This window comes from Dunckerocampus dactyliophorus, chromosome 1 (assembly GCF_027744805.1).
Source record: "Dunckerocampus dactyliophorus isolate RoL2022-P2 chromosome 1, RoL_Ddac_1.1, whole genome shotgun sequence".
NCBI classification, from domain to species: Eukaryota; Metazoa; Chordata; class Actinopteri; order Syngnathiformes; family Syngnathidae; genus Dunckerocampus; species Dunckerocampus dactyliophorus.
Window position 1 is genome coordinate 17468705 of NC_072819.1, and position 21587 is coordinate 17490291.

A 21587-nucleotide genomic window follows, 5' to 3' on the forward strand; every position below is an offset into this window, starting at 1 on the left:
CCACAATAGTCATCTTTACACTCGTATTACCCAATATGGTAGCCATAATAAGAGTAAATAAGCCATTTAAGACATAAGACCTGTGTTCGTGTGTGTTGCTATAAATGTGTTTCGTACATGTGGAGGACAGGAAGTGACGTCGGGGGTTCAGAGTTGAGTGGATTATGGCCACAACAGTAGTCCGTGTTAGAAGTTATTATTAAGATTATTATGTTGTTATTATAGTACTCACAAGAAGTTCACTTACAGTAGTACATTTCAGGATGAACCTAAAATGTACTACTGTTTAACCTTTACAGGTGAACTTAATTGTCTAATTTTGAATGCACATGTCCAACATGTTCAATACTTACCGCACTTAATGTGCTGTTCCGTAACATAACAGTTGTGCATATCCCTAACTTTTTGTGTGTAGTATATTTTGCCTGTTGTGAGATACAGTAATTTAAACATGCAATAAAAGCCTTATGGTAACATTACTGACACCTAGTGACCAGTTTAGAATACTACATATCATTCACAGTGTCTTTGAATACAGCCACTGGAGGGCATATTTGCATGCTTGTCAACTTTTAGAAAATGTATGAACATTATTAATGTGATATACTTTCATTTAATTGTTTGGGCTTTTTCATCATTATCTTTTTTTGCTAACTGGCCGAGAGAAATCTCATTATTCCACTCCTTTTCCGTGAGGCATGTGGTGTCCATTTTGACTTGTAAGTTACCAAATATGCTTCCTTCTCGCCCTATAAAGGTTGATGCAAAACCAGACTACTACCAGTATTTGTGTTCAGGGTGATACCGTATGTTCCCTCAATCACCACCCTTCTGATTTATTTTATTTGAGGTCCAAAGTCATAGGACAAAGGTGATAGGACTGCGAATAGGTTAATTATTTCCACTGACCTTTTAATTTCAAGTTCTACTTTAAAAATTAATCATGGATAGCACATCTTTGTGATGTGGTGCAATATTGCGCAGATAACCATCTTGAGTGTCCCAACTTCAAGTCTCATTCGCTGCCCACACATGAAAGAAAAAAAAAAAGAGGCTGATTTCCATAGCAACCTAGCAACCTAGTACTGCAGCAGTACTATAAGATTCACAAGGACATTACTGTGATGCTCACTGGTAAGCCTGAGCGATACATCAATTTTATTGATTTAAGAAAAATAATTTTTTTCTTGCATATGATTAAAAAAAGGGGGGGGGGGTTCTTCCCTTCTATGGTGCACCTGTTGTCCCCAGCAGCCTCTGTATCTTTGCCCTCCATCTTGTTTCCTTAACAAAGATGCACACGGATCAACATCATGGCTACCGCTAACAAAGGAATATCATTGTCAGTGGTTTTGAATTGGTTTTGGTTTGTGGCAACAGACGTGGAACAAGTGACTGCATGCTGCAAAGTTTGTCTAACGCCCATTGCAACAGAGAACAGACGGTACTCACATCTTCAGTGGCTCCACAACTGGTTTGCAAATGCTTGCACTTGCCTTCGTTGTTTGGTGAAAGGTCCCTCTCCCTGAAATCTCCTGTTGGAGAGGGAAGTCCTGACTTCTGTGTTAGGAGCATTTACGGTGAAAGAAAGAAGGGTCATTGCGGCTCCGTGGATGCAAGCAGGTACAGTCGAAGCGGTCGTGCATTTATGATAGCAGGGACCTTTGCCATCATTGTGCAAAGGACCTCGCGGGTTATTTGTTTTACCTACACATGGTGATGGCACGTGAACTGCAGACAGATGAGGCTATCTTTGTGAAGGACTACCAGATTATTTTGTGTAAATGTGAGTTTGGACTCCTTTTGTCTGCCTCCCACACGTCGTCCAATGCTGGGCTAAGTTGATGACATCTGTGTCAAGCTTTGCATTCTTGTTCTGGTTTGACTTTTCATATGCTCTTGCTATGTGAATGAGAAACGCCACTCCCATCAACAAGATTCAAGTTTCTTTATTGTCAGTTGTCTGTATATACAGTACAGGACATACAAAGAATCAAGATACTGTTTCTCTCTCACCAAGTTTGGATCTAATAAAGAATAGAATAAATGATCTTGAGATTAAAAAGAAAGAATAATAATAATATAATTAAAATGAAATAAAAATAAACACTGAACAGACGAAAACTCGGCAGTGCAAAAAGGCAGTCAGTGCAAAAGACAGCAGTGGTAGTACTTGTTGAGTAGGTGGGTTATTGTCCAAAGGCAGGGGTAAATGGGGGGAGGTAATTGGCAGAATTCAGCTTCCTGACACCTTGATGAATTAAGTTGTTTGTGAGTTTTGTGGTACGGCCCCGAAGGCTCCAATATCGTCTCCCTGAGGGCAGGAGGCTGAAGTGGCACTGAGATGAGTGGGAACTGTCAGCAGCGATGCTGATGGCTCTCTGCTTGAGTCGAGAGTTGAAGATGTCAGTGAGCGTGGTCAAGGGGACACGATGGTCTTGCTCGCTGTATTGACAACTTGTTGCAGGGCCTTCCGGCAGTAGAGAGTGCAGCTACTGTACCACACGATACAGCCAGTGAAGTTGCTCTCTATGGTGCCATAGAATGTACTACATTGCTACATTTAAGTAGCCACCACAAGATCGGACCGATCAGGTTGCCGTATCACGTTTCTAACTCTGGGCCACACTCCAACATGGTAGGTGCAGTAATGCGCCTGAAAGCTGATTACCATTCGACTCCCGCCACCCGCATGAAGAAGAAAAAGCAACACCACCATGCAGACATGTTCGTGGTGTACCGTGTTGAAGTTAGTTTCACATTGGACGTTGGACATTCAGCTCCGTAGCTACAGCGGTAGTTCCCCCTCACTGTGCCCGGACTGCTGTCTCATTGTGCGGGGAGCTCTCACTCAGTGGCGGAGCTAGGTGGTGGCCGTAGCCACCCTTGGTCACTCTCCGGCCAACCCACTGGCCATGTAGACATTTCAGGTATCAACTTATTGCCACCGCTATGTGAGTAATGGTCTTACCTTGGCCACCCCAATCAATAATTTCTGAAGCGCTTCTCTAACCTTGGGACTGTTGATAAATTACTATTGTTCTGAAGAGAGTTTGTTAAAAAATGTCACATATTCTAAATCACACCACAAACTGATCTATAACCATGTGAAATGGTTAGCCCTACCCTAAAAGTATTTTGCGTGCCCATTTCTTCCAATTTTATCTTTTATTGGATGGACTTTTTTATTGGATTAGGGACCTGACTCACAGAGGTTTGTTACAAAAGCCAAACAATATTGTTGGTCATGCTGTGTAACAAAAAAGTTAATTGAGCTATACTTTGGTTGCATTATTTTTATAAGCTTTGAAGAGCTATTTTCATAACCATATTCAATTCCACAAATTCAAATTTGTAACAACAGCATTTTTTATTATTAAAAAAATGTAAAAAAGGATCGGTGCCGGATCAGATCAGCAAGACTATCGGAACGGATTGGAACGGGAGCCAAAAAATGTGGATCGGGACATCCCTACACACAACAAAAAAACAATAAATCAAGTCTCTGTAAACAGGCAGGCTAACCACTGGCCATATGCAAATCTGTAGCCACTTAATTTGACAGATTGCGAGCAAGGAACACCAACATGTTAACGTTGTGTGGTTTAAGGCACAAGAGCGGAAGTCCTCAAGTCCACCCAGGGCCTGATTGACTCCTTACATTTTGTTTACAGGCCGCACAGAGGAGCTGAGGATGCCACAGTCACTTTATTGAATTTGGTTTTGAGTCACCTGGATGGGCAAAAAGCTCATGCCAGGCTTTTAATGATGGATTTTACCTCTGCTTTTAACACCATCCAGCCCCATATTTTAGTTAATTGTCTCATAAATGAGTTTAACTTGAGCAAGAATCTTGTGAGCTGGATTCTTAACTTTTTAACTTACAGGACACAGAGATCAAGGGTCAATGGAGTGTTGTCTGACTCTATAGTCCTACTGGTTCAACACAGGGGTGTGTCTTGTCACCTTTGCTTTTCATATTGTATACCAGCATGATGCAGAGCCAGTATGAAAACATGTTCATTCTGAAATATGCAGATGACTCCGTAATCGTGAGCCTGCTTCAAGATGGGGAAAATTGCCACAATCCAACTGTACAGGATTTGGTTAAATGGTGTGAGGACTCTTTTCTCCTGCTAAATGTAAACAAAACCATAGAAATGGTGATTGATTTTTTTTAAAAGAAAGCCACAGTGTTGACCCAATCTCTATCAAGGGGGAAACTGTGGAGCAGGTGACCCAGTACAAATACCTGGGCACTATTTTTATTTTATTTGATTATAATTGGACAGGATGGCTGTGTTTGAGGTGTGCATACAAGTTGGTTGTATTGCCTTCCTCCTCGTCACTGCTTTCGAACAAATGCGACACATCGGTTTGTCTGTGTTCATGCGCTCACCTTGTTCATTCTGTTTAAAACCGAAACATTCCCACACTGGGGCTGTCGGATGTGGCATTTGCCTTAGAAACCATCGCTTTTGGGCCTTCATTCACGTCAGCGTATGCTCATTAGGCTAACGTGAGGCTAGCACTCTGTGTATCCACTCACTAGTAGCCCCGCCTCTGCCTACTGGGACAAAGGGGCTGAATGTCTGAAAGGAGGGCTCACTCTCTACGTACATTCCACTGTAGCACCAACGCGCATAGACAGATGCAGAGTGAACCCTCTTGTCATGCAGCCTGTGTGGTAAAGGAGACTAGGAAAACAAACACGCATGTATGCGCATGTATGTAAAGAATCAGCCAAAAACTACACATAGGGAGCTGGTGGATGACCTACAAAGAGCTGGGACCACAGTCACAAAGCATCACTAATACACTACGTCATCATGGATTGAAATCCTGCATTGCCAGATCTGTCCCCCTGCTTAAAAAACAAAAACAACATGTCCAGGCCCATCTTAAGAAGGCCATCTGGATGATCCAGAGGAGGATTGGGAGAATGTCATGTGGTCAGATGAGACCAAAATCGAACTATTTGGTAAAAACTCCACGTGTTGTGTTTGGATGAAGAAGGATGCTAAGTTGCAACCCAAGAACACCATCCCTACTGTGAAGCACGGGGGTGGAAACATCATGTTTTGGGGCTGCTTCTCTGCAAAGGGGACAGGACTACTGACCTGCATTAAGGAGAGTATGAATGGGGCAAAGTATTGTGAGATTTTAAGCAAGAGCATTGAAGATGAAACGTGGTTGGGTCTTCCAGCATGACAATGATGCTAAACACACCGCCAGGGCAACGAAGGAGTGGCTTCGTAAAAACCATTTCAAGGTCCTGCAGTGGTCAAGTCAGTCTCCAGACCTCAACCCTATCGAAAATTTGTGGAGTTGGTGTTGCTCAGTGACGGACCCAAAATTTGACAGATCTGGAGAAGATCTGCATGGAGGAATGGGACAAAATACCAGAAACAGTGTCTGCAAATCTGGTCAAGAGCTACAAGAAACGTTTAACCTCTGTCATTGCCAACAGAGGTTACAATACAAAGTATTGAGCTGATGTTTTTGTTAGTGTCCAATTATTTATTTTCCTCCATTATTCAAATAAATTGTTTAAAAATCATCAAATGTGATTTTCTGGATTTCTACATATACATATATGTATATATATATGTACATATATTTATATGTGTGTGTGTGTGTGTGTTTGTGGGTGTGGTGGGGCCTAAAGCCTGATTGGAAAGGAAAGTATCAAACACATTGTTAGACAGGAGAAAGTCAGTAAGCTGTTGGTATACAACCTTTCCAACTTTTCCGAAGAATGACAAGTTTGATATGGGCCGATAGTTGTTCAGCACTGTGGCATCAAGACTGCTCTTCTTCAGAAGAGGCTTACTGATGTTCCAGTATGAAGTGAGATGTTAACTAGATGAGTGAGTTGTGGTAGCAAACAGCTCAACACAGACTTGACTTAGACTGCAGATGATCTCGTCCACTGTTTTGTCAATGACAGGTGAGAAGTGTGTCAGCTCGAGGTGTCTAGCTGACTGCAGAATAGTTATTTGAGTTGTGGAAATGATTGTATTTTTTTATACCTTGAACTTTGTCATGAAAGAATATTGCAAACCCATTGGACTTAGATGGTGAAATGAGTTGTACGGGCAGTGAAACTGGAGGGTTTCTTAATCTGTTAACTGTAGCAAAGCGGACAGGAGAGTTGTTACTTCAGTTGGTGATGATTTCAGAAAAATAACTCTCCCTTGTTCTATACAAGGTTTGGTTGAAACCATGTAGCTTTTTTTTGTCAACCTCATAATGAACATGGGGCTTTGACTTGCGCCATTTCCGTTCGGCTCTGTTGAACTCCCTTTTCTGTGCCGTGACAGACTCTTCTTTTGGTGCCTTTTGCTTTCTTTTAGCCATTCTAACCTTGAGAGGAGCACTGGTATCCAAAAACCTTTACAACACTTGGATGTATAAGAGCTCAACAGATCATCAACGTTAGAACATGGGGAGTTTTCAAACTGTGTCCCTCTGCTGTCATTAATGAGTCTTTCCTGAACAACTGCAGAGCCAACTGCAAAGACGTTCACAGAGGAGGGAAAAAACAGCTACAAAACAAAAGGGAAACTAGACAAAAAGAAAGATAAAGTATCAAATAAGGAAAAATACCAAAATGCTCAACAACTTACAGGGGACGAGTTGGCAGCAAGGAATAAAGACAACCGAGAATAGCTTTAGCAAATGTGGCAGGAGTTGAGCGCTGGTTAGACGAGGTTAGGCAACAATCTGGCAACAAGAGAGTCTCCCAGCAAGGCTTAAGAATGCCTAATTGCTGATTAGCTGCAGGTGTGCTGATCACGCGAGCAGATGGGTCGTCTGCAGGACTGCAAAAACACAGCAGAGAGCAGCCGACCAAACAGAGTGCAAATCATGACATTATAACCTTTTTCAGATCTCAAATACTGGAGGCAATAATAACAAAATAATAAACAATAATAATTAAAAAAGGTTTCATTTAGAAACTGCATTTTGTGTTCAGTTGTGTTGTCATTTACTAATAATTAAATTTTTTTGGATGATCTGAAACAGACATGCAAAAAAAGAAAATTAAATCAGGAACAGGGCAAACACTTTCACACCACTGTATTCACTGGTATGTTCAATTCTGAGCCCTTTCAGTTTTCCTGTCATCCATTGAGGATTGCACCGCTGCTGCTGCCTCAGCTGCATCTGCTTCTTGTTGTAGTGTTAGCGCTTGTTACTCAGTCTTTATTCTTGTCACTGCTAATTGATCCTGAGCATCTCTCTTTGCTTCTCTGGCTTGATTCTGGGCCTTGCTGGCAGCTTTTTCCATTTTTAGCTTAGCTTCTTGGCTTGTGTACGATGCTCTTACCGTGGCAGCTTCTGCTTTAGCCCCAACAAGGACTGCACTTGCTGATGATGCTGTTGTCTTGCAGGTTCCACTGTGACTTGTTGGTATGTCAGCAAGCTTGAAACATTCAGAACTTGCCACATTCTAGTGTTCTTGTGCAAAAGTGTCGAAACGCCGACTTAACACCAAAAACCGGAGCCAATGAAGACAAAGTTGTAACAAGATTGACCATTTACTTAATTTCTTCCCAAACATGCCGGTTAAAACTGGTAGATGACGCTATCAGCTAACAGCCGGCTCTAACAATTAGCGGCAAGCACTAGCTAGCTAGCAGCCGGCACATTTTGTCAGCAGCCCAAGCCCGAGCATAGTTTATAAGACACTGTCAACCGATTGCTTCTCTCACGATACCCGGTGCATGTCTCCACAATCGATTAATCTAAAATTTATTGACGATTATTATCGATACAGCATTCCTTTATCGGCTAATTGGAGTCGTTAGCTCCTCAAACTGGTTATCCAGTCGCATCGGTTTATCGTTCATATCGTTCCCTACAAATTAAGCCACTGCAGTCAACATGTACCGTAATTTCCGGTGTATAAGCCGTTACTTTTTTCTTAAACTTTGAACCCTGCAGCTTATACAGATGTGTGGCTAATTTATAGCTATGTTCTCGTGGCATCTCCTTTACTTGAGAACGAGCTTGTCAACCCAGTGGAAATCACAGGAGGTGATTACTAAATATACTGTAACAGTCTGACTCAAGGCGTCATCTTACAAAGAATGCTAAACTCATCACACAGCAACTTAACACAGCCTCCCTCTGGGCTCTTCTGGCTCCCTCTGGTGAACAGAGGCATCACTGCAGTGTCCCGGTAGGAATAACCAATGAAATGCTTTACTGGGACAAAATGCATTATGGGAAAAGTTAAAATAGTTGTTTTTTTATTTCATGCTCGTACTGGTACTTGTATTATATAGTTCTTAGGTACCTTTTGAGTGTTAAGTTGCTGTGTGATGATTTTAGCGTTCTTTGTAAGATGACACTGTGAGTCAGACTATTATATTGAGTAATGACCCCCTGCGATTTCCAACGGGTTGGCAAGCTTGTCATGAGTTTTTTCATAGCTCATGATTGGCTCCTGTCAAATAAAGAGCTACCTGGTCCTCACGGACTCGTGCATGCCAATATGCCATTTTGACGTGGACATGTGCGGCCTATAGTCCGGTGTGGCTTATATATGGACAAATCTGTTTTTTTCTCTAAACTTAGTGGGTGCGGCTTAAACACCGGAATTTACGGTATTTGTTTTGCACGTGTAATAATATTAACAAATGCCGATGCAACAATTTTAGGACAAACCTGAGTTGGACTCAGTAGAGCGCAGACCTCCGCTCAAAATTATACATTATGCAGAATAGGCCTGTCCGATCACAAATTTTCTGGATGATAATTGTCCTACAAATTATTGCCGATAATCGATACTGATGACAACATTTTTTGAGACCACTCTTTCATAAATTATATGGCATAATAACGTCAAAAGCATAGAGTATTTGACTCTATTTAACATTGTAATTGGAATGTCAAGAGCGTTTAAATAAAATTGCAGATGCAATTGTAATAGCTTTATTAATGTAGACTATTTTTATGACACCCTTATTTTATTACCACTGTTAGACAGGATGTGCGCCACTCTTTTTTTAAAGGCCGGAAATGTGATGAAAATGTGTTTTGACTATAACTAAGTGAGATAGCTATCGAGTGCTTCTTGAAGCCATGGCTGTTGTTCCTATTTCACACACAACTTCCACAAAGTAAAACTAAAACGCTGGGTTACATTAGCAAGCACTAAAGCACAACTCACAGCCTGAATGACACACACACACACAGCCGCATTAGCGTGTGCTGCTAAACCAAGCTAACCCAGCTAGCTTATACTGGCCAGTGTTGTATGTGAGCTCATGCTTACGTTCGGTGGCTAGTAAGAATACCACATTTTTTCGCTGACTTAGCCAATGTTTATGCCTCGACATGTTTAGTTGAGGCAAGGGCTGGTTAGTGTTTGTGAGGACATGCCGCTGTGAATGAGCGGTCAGCTGGAGAAATATTTCCAGACACTCGTCTCGTGTGAGCTCCTCACACCACGAGAGAGCAGTCCGGGTACAGTAAGGGGGAACTAGCACTGTTGCTCCGGAGCCGAATGTCCAACTGCCAACGTGAAATTAATAGCAACGGAGACAAATACCCAGCATGAAACTAACTTCACCAATGTTCAGAGTAAACCCTCTGGTCATCCAGCCTGTGCGGTAAAGAGAGGAGAGAGGAAAGCAAACATGCATGCACATGTCAATTTATCGAGGCCAACAAAATGCAGACTATCGATTATTGCGACAGGCCTGATGCAGAAAGCACAAATAAAATGGCTACAAAGTTGTTTTACAGTTGTTATTCAGTTAATTGCATCGCTCTGTGACTATGTCAGAATCAGTTCCATTTATGGTTTTATGGTTATCATCACACTTTTTCTCTTTGCCATCAGTGATAGCCTTCTGTGGTGGCAAAAAAAAACACAAATGAGTCAAAGAAAAAGCAAATACTGTTTAATTTGATTTGAGACATATTTTTCTGTAAACTTTACCTAATGTGTACGTATACTAAGAGCAGTGAAACACAATAGTATAGCAAACACAAGTACCATTACCTTCAGTATTTATACACAGTACACACATACAGTATACTGTATCAAGATATCAAGCAATCAAGCTAGGACTATGATTTATTTGACTTGAGCCAACACTTTACCTTTTGTTCTTATTGCTATTGAAGCACAAGAATCATTTGAGAAATTTTCAATCAAACCACACGACACAACACTTCTTAAACACAATTTACCGCACACGAATGTCAACTCTGTGTGCGTCCCCTGCAAGAGCACTTGTGCTTGCCTCCTCTAAATCAGCAGCATGAGTGCTAAGCTTAATGGGCCTCTAAAGCTGCCAACTCGCTGACCTTTTTGCATGTAGAGAGACTGGGAAACTGTATGTGTGTGTGTGTTTGTGTGGGAGATGCACAGAGACACATCGAGGCGAGATACAGATACAGCAATAAAAGGTGTTTGCTATAAGGGGGATAGTGCCAAATGAAGCGACAACAAACCAGCACAAAGGATATTATAGGACTGTGTTAGCTTTGAATTATGCTTTTATGGGAAACTTTATTTCACAATAATACAAAATAACCCTATTAGTCAATTATTAGAAAATAATGTATCATGATCAATCTGCCAATATAAAATGTATGATTCGCTCAGCTAATACATTTTGAAGAGGTGCTTTTTTGTATTTGGCATTTGTAAGGATGAAAATCTATATTTGGCTCAGTTGTCACTCGTTCATCTGTTGTAATTCCCAATAACAAGTTTTTTAAACTGTGGGGGATTGTGTAGATTGCTCAGATTCAACATTGCTGGCTTTAGAAATACAGTACATTTAGTTGCTATTCCAACTGCTTTGCCAACTGTTGTACTAACCAACCTTACACCTATGCACATACAGTGGTGTGAAAAAGGGTTTTCCCCCTTCCTGATTTCTATTTTTTTGCATGTTTGTCACACTTAAAGTTTGAGATCATCAAACAAATTTAAATATTAGTCAATGACAACACAACTGAACACAAAATGCAGTTTTTAAATGAAACTTTTATTATTAAGGGAGGAAAAAAAATCCAAACCTACATGACCCTGTGTGAAAAAGTGATTGCCTCCTAAACCTAATAACTGGTTGGGCCACCCTTAGCAGCAACAACTGCAATCAATCGTTTGCGATAACTTGCAATGAGTCTCTTACAGCGCTGTGGAGGAATTTTGGCCCACTCATCTTTGCAGAATTGTTGTAATTCAGCCACATTGGAGGGTTTTCCAGCATGAAGCGCCTTTTTAAGGTCATGCCACAGCATCTCAATAGGATTCAGGTCAGGACTTTGACTAGGCCACTCCAAAGTCTTCATTTTGTTTTTCTTCAGCCATTCAGAGGTGGACTTGCTGGTGTGTTTTGGATCATTGTCCTGCTGAAGAACCCAAGTTGGTTTCAGCTTGAAGTCACCAACAGATGGCCGGACATTCTCCTTCAGGATTTTATGTTAGACATCAGAATTCATGGTTCCATTTATCACAAGTCTTCCAAGTCCTAAAGCAACAAAACATCCCCAGGCCATCACACCACCACTACCATATTTTAATGTTGGTATGATGTTCTTTTTCTGAAATGTGGTGTTACTTTTACGGCAGATGTAATGGGACACAACATAACAGAGCAGCCTTAATGTTCTTTTTGTTCAGCAGTGGTTTTTGTCTTGGAATTCTGACATGCAGGCCGTTTTTGTCCAGTGTCTTTGTTATGGTGGAGACATGAACACTGACCTTAACAGAGACAAGTGAGCCCTGCAGTTCTTTGGATGTTGTTGTGGGGTATTTTGTGACTTCTTGGGTGAGTCGCCGCTGCTCTCTTGGGGTCATTTTTGTTGGCTGGCCACTCCTGGGATCTCAATTAATGTCAGTTAAGTTATGCTTCAATAGGGGGCAACACAGGGCCATGTAGATTTGGATTTTTTTTCTCCCATAATAATGAAAAGTTTTATTTAAAAACTGCATTTTGTGTTAAGTTGTGTCGTCATTGACTAATATTTAATTCTATTTGTTTGATGATTTGAAACATTGAAGTGTGGCAAACATGCACAACAAAAATCTGGAAGATGGCAAACACTTTTTCACACCACTGCAACTGCCAATAATAGTAATAATAATCATAAATGTTGTGTTCTTGTCCTTGCAGGAAACTGTGGAATATGCCTTCCTGATCATTTTCACTATCGAGACATTTATGAAGATTATTGCCTACGGCTTGGTCATGCACCAGAACTCCTATGTCAGAAATGGTTGGAACATGCTGGACTTTGTTATCGTCATCGTGGGGTGAGTTCATATTTATGCCCACCCGGGTACACACGCACACGCTCCTTGCTGAAGCTTTCACTTTTTTTAATGCATTGAGCGTCCAATGGTCCTTCTTTATCTTTTTAGTTTCTATTTTTAATATGTACAGTAATATAGAGCCCAGACCAGTCGGTGTGGAATGTTTGACCATTTTTGAAAATGAATTCTGCCTTGCAATAAGGGGCTACACACAAAGGAAAAATAATCAAAGCAATTATGTTAAATGATTGCGTCCTGGTACAGTGGAAAGAAAGTAGAAAGGACTCTCTCGTCCTGTCTCACAGAACTAGCACCCATCGAAACCAGCACCATCCATTCTGTTCCATATTAAATAATGCAAGTCGACAAATAATCATTATCACTGTTACCATAACGCCTTTCTTAACATTGTGTCATTCTTTAGTGTCTTATGTTGGTAATAGTAAGGCAATAAATAAAGTAAGTACTATTAATATTAAGACATGAAAACAATAAAACATTCAGTCCTAACTTTAACATTGATTGGTGAAGGCGGAATGCAAAGACATCATCTGTTGTTTACAATGAACTCATCAGCGCTATTAATGCTGGCTGTGCAGCTTGCTCCATATACTGTTGCTTCTGTGTTGTTCATGTGGTCAAAGTAAGCTACGTTTTGCTTTCTACATTTTCATACAGCATGTACGGTATATCCATGTGTTGGTTTCTGGCTGTTTGCAGTCAAAGCTACTCTCTCTCTTTCTCTGTCCTCCAGTTTGTTCAGCGTAATCCTGGAGATGATAACCAAAGACGCGGACTCGAGTGGCCAGTCAGGAGGCAAACCTGGGGGGTTTGATGTCAAGGCCCTCCGAGCCTTTCGTGTGCTTCGCCCCCTTCGCCTTGTCTCCGGAGTTCCCAGTGAGTGAACACACCGCTGTGGGAGAAGGGAAAATCTTACTGCACAACAACTTTTTTAAGGTCCCATATTATAGTATTATTCTATTTTAACTACCCTAGTGAGGACAAGCGGCATAGAAAACGGATGGATGAATAAAATCTCAGAGGTGCCACAATAGTGTATTGGAAGTGTGTTGTGTTGTACAAAATCTAGCCCTGAAGCTGGAATTTAGAAAGTGCTTTAAGTAAAAATTCTGTTTTTTGTGTTTGTCCGCCTGTCTCAGATAGAGTGTGTGGCTCCAAGGAGCGCTATTGCGCACTTTTTCCACTTTTTACAAATACACTGTAACTCTGCACTTACATAATAGATGCCATATATTGTATCTCATACAACAACGTAACATTAACGAATGGGACAGGAGGACACCAACGTTAGCAACATTAGCATAGTTATGTGAGCTACAGCGATAACATTACACTCACAGTTTAATAACAACATCATGGTAGGTTAGCCTATTCACTGAAGAAAAACAGTTCCAATATCTGTAGCTGATTGATGCACAATAGGCAGAGCTCCAATCTGATTTTTAAGGCTATGTTTACACTGCAGGGTATGATGCACAATTCGGATTTTTTGCTTAAATTTGATTTTTTTATGTGGTCATTCACAATGTAAACGCAAAGCGTCCGGAAAGTGATGCATGCATGAGCAATAGCACATCATCACACGCATTTCCGCGTGTTTACCGAAGTAATGATGGCTGCAGTGTGTGCCCTAGTGATGTGCGATACCACTGATTTAATTTCCGATCTGTTACTGGGTAAAATTCAGGCTGGTATTGGCGATACAGATCCGATACTTTGTACAAATACACCTAATTTGTCCGGTAAATTTGAAAAAGTAGTGTACAGTATTTCAAATCATAGCATAAAGAATCAAGAAATCATAGTCATTTATTGATTTATTTTAAACCCTGAAGTGTATTAAGGTAGCGGGGTAATTTACAATACAGCCAAGCTAATATAGAACATCAGAAAAAAACAAACGACAAACACATATGTATGAAGTATCAAAAGTATCACTTTAGAGAATGAAGAGCTGGTATAGGAAGTATTGATATTTCAGTATCGATCCGCACATCACTAGTGTGCTCTCCTAAACGCGTACTGTATGTGACAATTTCAAGAATTTTGTGCAATGGGAGTCAATATTTCCTCAACCAAATGATTCCGTGTAGAAGATTAAGCAGAAACAGGGCAAGAATTTGGGCTATGGCTCTTAGTTGACAACTTGTGCCACGTCTGTTCCAAGGAGCGTGTAGGTGGGTGTTGGAGGCATGAATGGTGAGATGTTGACGAGAACACCTTTTTAAAATAATTTTCGGGATGAATAAAGGAAAATGCCTTTTGATGACATATATGTCAGATACTGTATATGTGACCTGACCGTTCAGACGGATACATATTGGCTTTATATCTATATACGAACGAGGCCTCGGTCGCATTTGAAAAAATTGGAACTGTACTGTTCACACTGACATGAAAAAAGTCACATACATGTCACATATGAGCAAAAAAATCAAACTTGACCTACAGTGTGAACATAGCTTAAGACTTGGAGCCTGTTTTTTTTTTTTTTGTTTGTTTTGTTTTTTGATTTACAAAACTGTCCTCCAAAAAAAATCTAGCCTGCACTTGTCCTCAAACCACTTCATTAAGAATGGTGATGATTTTATTGCTGCAGGATAGTAATATTTTATTTAGTACATGTATCTAATCTAGTATCTCGGAAAAAAAAATGTCTGCTTACTAAAATGTCAAATATTCCATTGAGGTCCGTACATACAAATCCAGAAAATAACAATAACCCTCTGCCTCCCTCTCAGCAGAGGATTCTTCTTTTCTCTGCCTTTTTCTCAGCACCAGTTTGACCTTACATTCTTCATGTTGCCATAGCAATGGATCATTCACTGGTCTAGCAGAGGAAAGATGAACTGAACTGAGAGGATTTCACTACTGTTTTCATTGAACTGTCTGCTCGTGGGAACATTTTTAGATGGGTAGCGAATGGAAGAGCCCACTACATTTTGGTGAGGCTCCGGATAAAGGTGCAGATACATGCACCCTCTCCCCAAAATCATAATGGATCTGTACATCATGTTCATCATCCTCCATGAATCAGGAAGGAGTCAATGGCAAATGTAATGGTGTTGTCATTCAATATAGAATATAGTGTATATGTGTCTCTGCAGGTCTACAAGTGGTTTTGAACTCCATCATCAAAGCCATGGTCCCCCTGCTTCACATCGCCCTGCTCGTCCTCTTTGTCATCATCATCTATGCCATCATCGGTCTCGAGCTCTTCATCGGCAAAATGCACGCTACCTGCTACATGATAAAAACAGGTGAGTAGCAGGGAATTTTTCGGCAAGGTACAGAGGCGTAGCGAGTCTCCACGCGGTACACCTTTACTGTACAAAAAATGAACCACACTGTGACCTTCTAAAACCGAAGTACATGCTGAATCGTGATGATGGCGTCTTGTTACACCCCTAGTGAGTGCATTTACAAACCTTCCAGAACTGACTGAATGTTGTTGGCTTGTTACAAAAAATTTATTTGCGTAGAATGTACGTATGATTTGTCTTGGTTTAGTCTAAATCCAGTCTTGAGTAATTCCGAGAATGAACATACATCACATATCATACAATGGATATGCATGATGCTGACAGCAGGGTGGGACAACAGATGGTGGCTTCCATCCAGCAATCGGATGACTAATATCTGACTGTTATGTAAACACACTTGACCTTATTCTACCGCTGCTTCCAATTGACAAACATACACATGCACGCGCACACACACACACACACACACACACACACACACACGGAGTATATATATATATTCATATATATTAGGGCTGTCAAAAGATTAAACATTTTAATCCCATTGATCACGGTTTTCAAATGAGTTAATCATGTTTTAATCACCATGTTACACTATATTATCTTATATTACCTTATCACATTATCATATTACCTTAGCATTTTCCTATGTATTTTAAACTAGCAAAGACTACATTTGGAATACAGGAAGTGAACAAAAGTATTGCAATTGATGTTAAACGGAAGGTGGGGGTAGGATTAAATCATCTTTGCTTCTTCCTACTCCCTTTTGGACATGTAGAACTGTGAATTGTACTAGGTGATGTATTCCAATGTAACTTGTTTGCATGTTCAAAGTAAATTAAACCATTACCGTTACCATTATCATTTTTTACTGTATTTTATTGAAAGATAGATAAATGACACGGCAGGATTATATATACAGTATATATATTATATATATATATTTATATGTAATAACAAATAAACTTAAAATTTAAAGTTAAGAGAAGGCCCATATGTCTGAAAATCTACCCAATTTACCTAACACTAGTTTATTTAATAGCAGAATATATGAATCACACTATTAACTGTGTTGTTATGAGCAATGAGGAGTGGCGTCCAAAGACACCCCGTCATTTAAGTTGAAATAAGATGTTTACAATTTTCTGGAATTTTTGAGCACACTTAAATGCAGCAAATCATACTTCCGTGTTAAGAGTTACAAAGTGTGTGAAAGAATATCCACTTATTGATTTTCATTGCATTTCTGTTTATTTAGACCACCTATACACACATGATAAAGACGTTGTTGTAATGTTCGGAGTGTCCGTGGACGCATCTCTGGGTTCTGACTCATGACAATGAGGAAGTGTTGTTGCAATGAATGGACGAGAGACGTGTTTGTTTGGCCTTGGAGATACATATACGGTGTTGGGTTGCACTGCTGTTGCTGTTTTATTCAGGTAAGAATAAAGTTCTAAAAGAGTGTCAGACACTGTGTTACTCTGTGGGGAGCTACACAAAAAAAAATTAACGTAATTCATTAAATATATTAGTCACCGCCGTTAACGCGCTATTTTTGACAGCCCTTATATATATATGTATATATATATTAACTGTTCAAAAAATAAAGGGAACACTTAATCAATTACAATGTCAATCACACTTCTGTGAAATCAAACTGTCCACTTTGTAAGGAACACAGCTTGACAATCAATTTCACATGCTGTTGTGCAGTGGAATAGACAACAGGTGGACAGCAAGTGGATAATATGTATATGATAATATACAGATATGTATATTTATATATCTATGCATGCATATCCTAAGCATGATGTTTTTAACAGTTTATTTATTTTTTTCCACAAATTGAAACAAAAACTAAAAATTATACAACTTAAAATAATCATGGCAGTTGTAGCTGCTACTACTAATCATTTATGGTGGGCAGTGCATGTGTCTTAGCGGCTGGATAACTGGGCGGACTGTCAGGCTCATGGTTTGCCTGTGCACGAACCTCGCCCTGGCCAGTCATCCACAGCTGGTGGCCCACTACCACCCTCACGGCCCTCCACTTAAGAAGTACCTCTGAAGTTGGGCATGGAGGAAGGTCCACTGGAGCTGGAACCTGCTGTAATAGTTATGGTTATGGTTTAATTTATTTAAAACATTCATATAGTTTACATTGAAATGTTTCATGTTACAATTCACAATTCCACATGTCCAAAAAGCAGTAGGAAAAAGCAAGTTTTTAAAAGTTTATTTAATCCTACCCCCTCTCCGTTTAACATCAATTGCTAATACATTTGTTCACTTCCTGCATTTAACATGCACCAATTCACTATTCATTATTCTTCCATACAATAAAAGCAGTTGTTTGTAAACAAAAACAAACCAAAAATATATTTTTTTCCCTTTCCCTTGTTGTTGTCCGCCTCTATACCATTCTCCAATCCAGTCCTTTGTGGTCTGGATTGCTAACGGTTTCTACTTCCAGTCCTTCCGTCTTCCTGTCCTTCCATTTTTTTGTGTTGTACTGTGAATGTCGCTGAATGTAGGTACATGGGCCCAGCGCTCTTGCCTCTGCTGGGCCTCCATTTAGCTTAATGTACTGTATCTCACCCTGCTTCCTCAAGTCACGTGCCTTATTGGAGATTTTGTTAGATGCTCATTCATGTAGACGTTTGTACCAGCATCTTTCCCTGTTTCAGCAGTACAATTTTTAATCCCCTATTGGTGAATTTAATAATGACAGCGTGGCGTTGCCCACTCCTTTGGAAATCTTGTTATTAAACTCTCCGGGCCCACCTCCCTAGTCATTGCTATCATCTATTGCCCGCCCAAGTCTAATCCCTCATTCCTCATATTTTTGTGATTTTCTAACCCAACGCTGTGCCATCTCACCTTCCATCCTTCTTTCTGATTTTAACTTTCATATTGACAACCCTGACACCAAACCTGCCACCGACTTTCTGGACCTACATCAATGCTGCAATATTAAACAACACATCAATTTCCTCACTCTCTGCCTTGGACACATCCTGGATTTGGTCTGCTCAACTGGTATCAAATCCATCGCTCCTTCGCAGTTTGCATCCCATCTCGGCACCACTTTTTCTGCCTCTCATATCTGACCCCCCCATATCTGACAACACTGCTGACCTGGTCGACTTCAACAATAACACTCTCTACTCCAGTCTCAAAGAACTAGCACCCATCAAAACCAGAACTGTTACTTTCAGACACTCAGCCCCCTGGTTTTCTCCCACACTACGTGAGATGAAAGTGAGGAAACGACAACTGGAACGCCTCCACAAAAAATGGACTAATTGCCCACCTCCAAATCTACAATGACTTCATCCACCAGTATAAAATTGCCTTAAACTCCGCCCGGTGCTCCGACTATTCACACCTCATCCATCCTGGCTCCACTGACAGCAAGACCCTGTTCTCAACCATCAACAAGCTCCTTAAGTCCAATGACAATATTGCCTCATCTTTCACGGTCAGTAAATGCAAATTTTTATAGCACTCTGGCCTATCCTCCCACAGCCCTCCTCCCCACTCCCTGCACTCTCCCTCTGTTGTAACACAGGTCCTCTCCCAGTTCCCTGTGATTACTCAGCCTTACATCTCAGTCATCCTGAAGCGTACAAAGAACTCAACCTGCATACTCCATCCCATCCCGTCCAGACTCATCAAAGCCTTTCTACCCACCATTTACCCTCTCATCACACCAATCGTAAACATATCCCTCACCACTGCTTCCGTCCATCCCTTTCTGAAACTTGCTGCCATCACCCCCATTCTGAAGAAACTTGGTCTCAACCCAGACATTATGAACAACGTCCGGCCAATCTCTAACCTCCCATTCCTTTCCAAAATCTTGGAGCATGTCGTCGCTGCCCAGTTAACAACACATCTCAACTCCAATAGTCTATTTGAATCATTCCCCTCATACCACAGTACGGAAACAACCCTTCTCAAAATCACAAACGACCTTCTTGCTTCAGACTCGGACCACAGTCTTCAGTTTCACGGTTATGCCCATGATGTCCAGCTCTACTTATCCACCAAATCCATCACTGCCTTCCCTCGTGTGCCATGCGCAGTACCCCGGCTCTTAGCGCCTCAGGTATGATTGCACGGTGTCCACGGGCCAGACACACCGACCCCCAAGTTCATCCTGCACTCTGTGATTAAGGGAGTAGGCCATCCTCCACCTTGGCCGGCCAGCCCTCCTGGACATAAGTACAGAGCTTTGTGAGGACCTAATCCTCTGCTGAGGCCTGCTGCAACTCTATCAGGGTGACCACTGTGCTGAAGGGCCCATGCAGGGCCTAGACCGAGTTCTCCTCTTCTTCCGGGGTGTTTCATGACTGTGACAGCCCTTGACAGGAGGTCCACCACCAAGTTGAAGTGTCATGCCAGGAATTCCAGTTTGAAATTGTACTGGTTCAGCCGATCAGCCCACTTCAGCAGCCTCATGGGCCTGTGCCCTGCAGGCCAGCAACAGCATCAGCGCCTGATGATCTGTGCCATGGTGAAGGCCCTGTCGTACAGGTAGACATGCCAGCGTTTGTACGCCCAGAGTAGCTGTTCCGAAAGTCCATCTTACTGAAGATGGCAGAGGCGTGAAAGTGATTTCTTTGGAATACAATTTCTTTGTCATGATTAGGGGTCCTTGTCAGGAATGATTGCTTTATTAACAACAGTCAGGACCGTCGACCTCCAGACGGCGGAGTTTTGTCTCAAGTGCATCACGAAGCGCCAGGCAAATAGGTCATAGCGGCTGGATAACAGGGCGGACTTTTGGGTTCATGGTTGGCCCTTTCACGAACCTTGACATACACCCAAGCCCCTGGAACATTTGTGGGAAACGGTCAGGCCCTGAGGCGTCCACTTGGAGAACCCACTGGTCACATGCGTTTGTCATGGCAAAGCCTAGCGCACGGAACGGGGCAGTCCGATGATGTTTGCACCCTGCCGTGAGAAACTTTTTTGTGGGGCGACACAATGGCGCTCGTAGGCAACTGACAGATGGGCCACGCCCAGAACTGTGATAGGGGAGTGGCGGTACTCTGCTAAGGGCTCAGTTGCTGCTTTCAATGGCACATGGCTGAAGAAACGGTCAAAGGTGGGCTTATTTAAGAGGGATACCTTTGCACCTGAGTCCACCAAAAGTTGGATTGGTTGTCCATTTACTTTGCCTGTTGGGTACTTGAATGATATCTGTGTGGTTGTACTGTGCTGACATGGATGGCAGTGGTGTCAGCGCTAACAGGGGGAGAACGACACGCACTTGCAAAGTGGTTCATTTTATTGCAATCTCGGCAATGCTTTTTTTCAGGCAGGGCACATCTGATGTCCCGTAGCATGGTCAGATGAGCTACAATTTGTGCATCACATGGCCCTCCTCCCCTGTTTGTCCACCCTATGGAAGTCCAAACCTGCATCCACCCCGCCAGAAGCTCCCACAGTCTCCTCTGTGCCATTCTTGACCAGCAGCGATGGCAGTGACGTCATGGGCTCGTGCACCACCCAGCTGAATTTGTGCGCCTCCAACAGTGCCGCATCGACGCAGCAGTGACGCAGCAGCTTGCATTTCCTAGCATTATGCAAGTCTGAGTGTCCCGAAGCGATCGAAAAATTGTCAAAGGACGTCACCCACCGGCCCCATGGCACCGTGGGCTCCCCTGGGGCGGGCAGAAACACCTGTGTCAGCGACAAAGCCAAAGAGGACATCCTTCAAATGTTATGTCTGTTAACTAGACAATAACCACAATGGTTTACGCCTTTTATTTCACTTCCACACTTTACGATAACAGTTACACTTGAACCTTAAAGGAACTGTAACCCATAACAACAGCCCACACACCCATGTATGAACATAACAGGTGGATGGTTCCAGCAGATACCAGGAACAACATCTGACATCTCTGTCCAAAAGGACGCAATACTGGGAACAGCTAAGCTCTTGCGCAGAACCCTCAATATCCCAGGCCTCTGGTAGAGGACCCGAGCTTGAAGGAGAT

The 21587-nt window shown here is 41.7% G+C and overlaps 1 protein-coding gene across 11 annotated transcripts in view; it reads left to right on the plus strand.

Annotated features, from left to right (window-relative positions):
* The window catches only part of LOC129178312 (voltage-dependent L-type calcium channel subunit alpha-1D-like), a 145968-nt gene that overhangs the window by 50329 nt on the left and 74052 nt on the right, over nt 1-21587 (plus strand). For all 11 annotated transcript variants that reach the window (XM_054770426.1, XM_054770407.1, XM_054770436.1 and 8 more), the window contains exons 4-6: nt 12147-12286; nt 13041-13183; nt 15415-15567. In XM_054770426.1, the coding sequence (XP_054626401.1) occupies nt 12147-12286; nt 13041-13183; nt 15415-15567 (436 nt within the window). The remainder of the gene's footprint in view (nt 1-12146; nt 12287-13040; nt 13184-15414; nt 15568-21587) is intronic.